At 47.5% G+C, this 7500-nt stretch overlaps 1 protein-coding gene and 2 long non-coding RNA genes across 4 annotated transcripts in view; 2 read left to right on the top strand and 1 right to left on the bottom strand.

The window, feature by feature from the left end:
• The window catches only part of ptenb (phosphatase and tensin homolog B), a 20708-nt gene extending 20485 nt beyond the window's left edge, over positions 1–223 (top strand). For both annotated transcript variants that reach the window (XM_035997519.1, XM_031312203.2), the window contains one exon: positions 1–223. This exon is cut by the window's left edge and continues 2 nt beyond it. In XM_035997519.1, coding sequence (XP_035853412.1) covers positions 1–187 — 187 coding nt within the window. In that variant the 3' untranslated portion in view covers positions 188–223.
• LOC118494245 overlaps positions 1–5401 on the top strand; it is a 15732-nt gene extending 10331 nt beyond the window's left edge. The window contains exons 2-3 of the long non-coding RNA XR_004896359.1: positions 3536–3605; positions 5082–5401. This is a non-coding gene — a long non-coding RNA (uncharacterized LOC118494245). The remainder of the gene's footprint in view (positions 1–3535; positions 3606–5081) is intronic.
• Positions 1–5449, bottom strand: part of LOC116059254 — a 26558-nt gene extending 21109 nt beyond the window's left edge. Inside the window, exon 1 of the long non-coding RNA XR_004107264.1 lies at positions 5413–5449. This is a non-coding gene — a long non-coding RNA (uncharacterized LOC116059254). The remainder of the gene's footprint in view (positions 1–5412) is intronic.
• Between the last annotated feature and the right edge of the window lie 2051 nt (positions 5450–7500).

The raw sequence follows: 7500 nt of genomic DNA, 5'->3' as shown, positions 1-7500 counted from the left end.
GAAGCTGTTCTTCACTAAGACAGTGGAGGAGGCCGTGGACTCCGATGCCGGCAGCACGGCGCCCTCGGTGACGCCTGACGTCAGCGACAACGAGCCGGACCACTACCGCTACTCAGACACCACAGACTCAGACCCCGAGAACGAGCCGTACGAGGACGACAGGCACAATCAGATCACCAAAGTCTGACACACACACACACACACACACACACACACACACACACACACAGATATATATATAAATATATGTGTGTATTTATATATATACACACACACACACTCGGTATGTTTACGCCCCAGACTCAGCCCTGCGTGTTAGCTAACGCTAGCTAACGGAGGGATATAACCGTCGGACCACGGCCCCCCCCTCCTCTCTCTCCTCTCCGAAATCTTCTGGACAATCACGTGACGTGGCGAGCGGAGGCGAGGAAGGCGGGGCTTAGCGTGTGGGCGGGGCCAGGCCACGCAGGCGCAGATGGACAATGAGATGGACGAATGGACCGAGATTTCCAAAATAAAAGGAGTAAAACTTGAATATAAACTGAAAGTAGACGTGTGTACACCCTGTTTGTCAGATAACCCCGTGTCCTTCCTTCCTTCCTTCCTTGCTTCCTTCTATCCTTGCTTCCTCCCTTCCTTCCCTCCTTCCTGCCTTCCTTCCTTGCTTCCTTCTTTCCTTGCTTCCTTCCTCCCTCCCTCCGTCCCTCCCTCCCTTCCCTTCCTTCCTTCCTGACCAGCTGTAGGAAACGTTATGCAGACCAATCTTTTTCTTCTGTTTGCTGTTCTCTGGAGGTGGACTCTTCTCTCCGTGTGCTCACGTTTTAAAATCTTACACACACACACACACACACACACACACACACACACACACACACACACACACACACACACACACACACAGAGAGACAGACACACACACACACACACACTCAGAAACACACACACAAACACACACACACACACACACACACCGTCTAATAATAGCCTGAGTGAGTCAGAAGGGAGGAAATGGGCGCTGTCCCCTGTCAGCCAATCAGGGGAGCTGAAAATGACATCACCATCTAGAGACACATGAGGAGGGGCCGGCTGCAGCCCGACACACACACACACACACAGACACACACACACACACACACAGACACACAGTTTTTAAGATGTTAATCAGTGTGTGATCATGTTCTGGATGAATGGATGAGTAGTTCTGTCTCTAAAATGTAGATCAGGGTTTCCCCAAAAAGTCCAGAATAACGTCCTCTAATGTCTTGTTCTGTCCACTCTTAGAGATGTAGAGAAGGAACTAGAACATGTTCATATTTAACGCGCTGACATCATCAGATTACCTGATTTATCAGAAATAAACGACTCCGCTGTGCTTGTTGATCGGTGTAATATTAGGAAGTTAAATCTGCCGTTTCCCTCTGATTCTGGACTCTAAAAGTGGTGAAATTATCTTCACACTTTGATTTAAATTGAAAATTACTAATGCTTATTTCTGCCAACTATTACGACTTCTCATCTCTAAAATATTGGGACTTTTTTCTCTCTAGAAATGTTCAACTCTACTCAATATGTTTTCTAGAAATTACAACTTTTGTCTCAAAATATTAAGACTTTTCCCGCAAAACATGAAGCCTTAGTAAGCCGAAATAACAACATCATGATGATGATTTGTAAAAAGTCTGAATTGATATATTATCAGGTCTGTCGGCAAGACGACAGGCAAACTACTGTTAAAATGCTTGTTTTCTGGATGGAGTCTGGTTCTGTTTGGCTCTGCTAACATTGGAGCTGCTTTCTAAACACTGATTGGCTTTTAGAGACACATCTACACACTACATCTAGTTCACATATTCCAGCTCACGCAAATTCACAAGACACACAGACACACACTCAGAGACACAGACGCACGCACACACACTCAGACACACACACACACAGACGCACGCACACACACACACACACACGGACACACGCACACACACTCAGAGAGACACACACACACACACGCACACACACTCAGACACACGCACTCAGAGACACACACACACACACTCACAGAGGCACACAGACACAGACGCACACTCAGAGAGACACACGCACAGACACACACATGCACACACAGACACACACACACACACACTCAGAGAGACACACAGACACACACAGACACACACACGTCAAAAACATCAGAATTGAAGCGAATTTCGCGTCCTCGCTCTGCGCGCTGTGACTTAGCATCTGTTGGCGTCTTTGCATTGAATTGGCGTGTCCCGCCTTGGTGTGAGCACGCCATAAGAGGCCAGAACTCTACCGTTGGACTGACTGAAGGGTGCAGACTGGAAGAGAAGGGGACGTAAATGTAGCTCTCCCTGGACTAACATTTGCACCCTTTAGGAAACGTTTGAGGTACTTGCGTTTCCGTTTTGGGACGTCCCGACACACGGAGAGAAGAGCCAGACGTCCCCAATCATCTATTGTTCAAATGCTGTTCCTTCTCCTCTGTCCGACTCCTCTACTCCCAGAGAAATGTATTTCTGTTATAGTTCTACTCTGATATCTTATATATATCAAATATTAAGCTACGATACACAGAGGAACCATTCCTCCAGACACATGTGCTTCAAGCTACACAGCTACGTATGCTAACACACCCCGACACAGAGCGCTTGGTTTCACCACCCTGGGACGCCGGGCGGGCGGGGTTTAACATACGGACGGAGCAGCTGGGACGCCACCCGCTGGTTTCAGGACGGACGCTCTGAGGCCTCCAGTGTGGGGTCTATTGGTGCTGGTTTTGACACAAAAACCTTGAAAAAAGTGACAAACGTCGAAACGTGACGGTTTTTAAAAGAATCCGGTCGGATACAGAACGTCACGAAAACACGACGGAAACTTCGACGACAAAAAAGTGACGAAAATACCGGAAAAAAACGACAAAACGAGACGCTTTCTGATGAGGTCAGATACAAACGCTGAGCACCGTGTGTGTGTGTCTGTGTGTGTGTGTGTCTGTGTGTCTGTGTGTGTGTGTGTTTCTCTCTGTGTGTGTGTGTTTCTCTGTGTGTGTGTGTCTCTGTCTGTGTGAGTGTATGTGTGTGTGTGTCTCTGTGTGTGTGTTTCTCTGTGTGTGTGTGTGTGTGTGTGTGTGTCTCTGTGTGTGTGTTTCTCTGTGTGTGTGTGTGTGTGTGTGTGTGTTTCTCTGTCTGTCTGTGTGTCTGTCTGTGTGTGTGTGTGTGTGTGTGTGTGTGTGTGTGTCGCGCCCGGGCTCGATGAACGCCGTGTGCAAAGGCTCTACAGTTCCTCTTGTTGGGTTTTTGGTGCTAAGCTAAGCTAAGCTAACTGTGGTGCTTTCTACCAGCCGCAAGGGTTCGTCCTGTCTGATCTGTGATCGATCTGCCAGCTCCGTCTGAGTACAACAACAACAACACACTTCCTGTAACAACACACACTTCCTGTAACAACACACACTTCCTGTAACAACACACGCTTCCTGTCCCCGGCCCGTTAAGACGCGACCAGCGGAGAGGGTCTAAAGTCTGAAAACGCCAACACAAGTCTGTTCACGCAGCCCTTTACGTCTGAAAGGCCACAAAACGCCAGAAAAAGTCCAGTCCCTCCAGAAAAACCTGATCATGTGATCTCATAATTCAACGTATAATCAGCTAAAGTCTGCATATTTATTTCGTGGTCCGCATTTCTTCATATACGCCGCACTTTCGCCGCACAAATTGCCAATTTCCGTGCAAAATATTCGCGGCTTGCATGATTTCATAATCTCCGTATTTTCGTTGCAGAAAAGTCACACATATATATATATATTTTGCACACCTCTTTTGTTGGGCAGGTGCGTAGGATATGATCAGGCAATAATTAATTTAGAAAAATACGTTTCGGTCTCAGACCTTCATCAGGTAACTTCACACATTCACCTCAACCGTAGCCTTAAATAGTTTGGTTGACTGACCAGGACCAATCAGGTCCGGCTCTGGAATGACGTCATTCATTCACAAAGTGGCGCTCCCATCACGGACCGTGAACAGGACAAGGCAGAAGAAATACCACTCAGTACATTTAAAAACCATGGACAATCAGACCAGTTATGTTATAGGCTCATAATCAATGCATTGTCATTAGCCCAATATTCCCTGTACAGCCCAGTATATGTCTACACTTAATCAGAGAGCACACAGTCCTAGGGCTGCACAGTTAATCACATTTTAATCATGATCACGATCTTGGCTTCCCACGATCAAATCCACGTGATCGAGCGATATTTAAAATGCTTCATTCGGTTCATAGAACGCTCCGTAAACCGCTCTCTGATGCAGCCATGTTTCTGGTGCCTCTAACGTCTGTTTTGGAGCATCAGACATTTAAGTGGCACCGTAACGCACGTTGCTATTTCGTCCGGTAGATACCGGGCACCGCTGCCATATTGGCGCCAGATTTTAACATGCGGCGTTAACGTGAACAGAAAATTGCGTTTCTTGTATCTTTTCACGGCAAACGCGCATGTTTGGAAAGCGGTCGCACAACAGCCGTCATAGTATCCTTCAACAGAGGAGGGATGTAGCACCATCTGGATGTGGAAGCTGTTATAATTAGCCTATGTGACAATAACATTAGTTTTGGTTAAAATCAACAAATAATCGTGATCAATATACTGATCAAAATAATCGTGATTATCATTTTGGCCATAATCGCCATGATCATTACACTGGTTAAATTATATTAGAACAGTCCATATGCACCTGTACAATGAACAGTTCCTGAGGATTAATATATATCTTAGCAGAAAGTTGAAAAATGTTGCGTTTACTTCACACAAGAGGAACGGGAACGTTGGAACATTATGAAGTGATGTAATTACGCGACGTGAACATCATCGAAAAGCTGCAAACCCCGCGATGAAGCCACGATGAAACCGCAGTTTTTGCAAGTTCCCGCAATTTCATCACATAAAATTGCATAAATATTCTGCATATTCCATCGTATTTTTTAATAAAACGTGCCGCATAATCAAGGATTTTTACCCGCAACAATCACAAAAGAACTCCACATTTTTCTGGAAGGACTGAAAGGAGAAAGCAACGGCCTAGTCTCTGGAGTCTAACCCTAACCACACTGGGACCGTTTCACTGCGTTAGCGCCGAGTTTAGAACGGCGAGCGCTGCCTTCTCTGGTTCAGCTATGAGGACGTATTTCCTGCAGCTGATTACTGAATGTTCAGTTCCTCTGGCTGCCAGGCCGGTGCTGCGTGTCTCTTAGCGCTCTCAGACATCTCCAGACCACGGCGTTAACGCCAACGACACGCCAACCAGACGGCCGGCCGTCGGCTGACAAGCCAATCAGGCGGCAGTCGGCTCCCCGAGGTCCAAAAAGTTCCTCAGAACACACCGAAGAGACGGCGACTTGAGCGTACATTCTGTTCGTGCGCGAGACGTAATATGTAATACGTCTCCATCACAGCAGGCGGCGCTAATCTGTATTGTCGCCCAAAATAAATGAGAACCGGCAGCTGATTGGACGAACGCGTCACGTGGGTCTGGCTGCTCCCGGATTTTTCAACCGGGCATAACGGCGGCTTGATCAGAATACGATCTCATATTGTACTAAAATAGTTCACCGAAACGTGTTTCTGAAAACAGCTTAAGGCCCTGTTTACACGTACGTGGTTATTTTGAAAAACGGAGACATTTCCCTTCGTTTGTGTCCTGCGTTTACACGCTAACGGAGAATTCTCCTCTGAAAACTGCAGCCAGAGCGGAGATTTTTGAAATCTTAGTTTGCACGTAAACTGAGACAGATGGAGGTTTAGGCAGCCGAGAGAGAGAGGAAGTGATTGGTTGCTGTTGTTGCTATTTTGGGGATTCTGATTGGCTAACGTGGCCGCCACCTACAGGTCTGGTGTGCTCTCGACGGCATATATACACGGGGACGTGTCAACGAAGGCTTTTCTGTAAACTGACAGCTGTGCACGATGTTATTTTAGAAAACGGAGAGGTTGAAATGTCCGTTTATGAAAATAGCCGGCCACGTGTAAACGTAGCAACAGAGAGAAATCGGCCGTGCAGTTGTCTTCATTTCAGATCAACAAAGGTCAGTTTAAAAGATTTTCGTCAGATTTTGAGAGGCGTTCGTCAGACTCATCCTGCTCGTCATTTCCGGGTTAGCTCTCCACCAATCAGATTGGTCATTGAGTCCGACTGCCCGCCCTCTGACGCAACAAGTCAGGTCAGCCAAAATGAAGGCCGACGGCACAGAACGCACCGACCAGACTCGAGTCACCGACCTCGCCAGACTGTCAGACGGCCGGTTATCTGGTTGGTGTGTCAGCGTCTTTGGACAACGATACAATATTTACTGATATCTTAAATTAGGGATGCACTGAATCCACTGGTTGAGATTCTGCTGAATCCTCGTCCCATCCTCGGTCCATGAACACAGTAAACTCATTAATGAAGTAAACAGTGACTGTCCTTCCTTTGCCGTACCTGAAGTTGCTGCATTCTGGCTGCTGTCTGTAGATTCCTTCATCACAACTCGTATTCTTTCAGATGTTTGATACCAGATGTTGTAACAGCGGTGATGTTGTGTATAGTTTAGGGTCCTCGCCACCACCAGACTAATCAGCATTACAGATTGAACATGTAGCTGGACTTGAATGGTCTTCTTTTGACTGAAAGTTCTGCCAAACTACACTTTTTCTGCTCACCAGTTCCATTTCCACTTCCTCACAGCCTGCTGCATGAACGCTCCACCTACGTAAACACCTTCCTGTAATCAACGGCGCCGTCATCACGGCGACCAGCGTAGCGCGCTGAGTGACAGCGTAGGGTTCAGCAGAAACCCAACCCGTCAAAAAGCCCAAAATTCAGCCGGATCAGAAGCAGAATCCTGGATTCAGTGCATCTCTGATATTAAAGTCTCTCTACGATTTCCATTCAGGTGCCTCTGATTGGTCCTCCTTCAGGTGCCTCTGATTGGTCCTCCTTCAGGTGCCTCTGATTGGACCTCCTTCAGGGCCCTCTGATTGGTCCTCCTTCAGGTGCCTCTGATTGGTCCTCCTTCAGGGCCCTCTGATTGGTCCTCCTTCAGGGCCCTCTGATTGGTCCTCCTTCAGGTGCCTCTAATTGGACCTCCTTCAGGGCCTTCTGATTGGACCTCCTTCAGGGGCCTCTGATTGGACCTCCTTCAGGGCCCACTGATTGGTCCTCCTTCAGGGCCCTCTGATTGGTCCTCCTTCAGGGCCCTCTGATTGGTCCTCCTTCAGGGCCCTCTGATTGGTCCTCCTTCAGGGCCCACTGATTGGTCCTCCTTCAGGGCCCACTGATTGGTCCTCCTTCAGGGGCCTCTGATTGGTCCTCCTTCAGGGCCCTCTGATTGGACCCGCTCTGATTTTAACGTACTCTTCCTCCGTTTGTCCGTTAGTTTGGAGTTGGCACGGTAACCATATTGGATGTTCATGTTTTTCTTTAATCTGTGAAACAGAAACGTTAC

Source organism: Sander lucioperca, chromosome 22, assembly GCF_008315115.2.
Source record: "Sander lucioperca isolate FBNREF2018 chromosome 22, SLUC_FBN_1.2, whole genome shotgun sequence".
Classification (NCBI taxonomy): Eukaryota; Metazoa; Chordata; class Actinopteri; order Perciformes; family Percidae; genus Sander; species Sander lucioperca.
The sequence above is the reverse complement of the archived record's forward strand: the minus strand, read 5'-3'. Positions and strand labels throughout refer to the sequence as shown.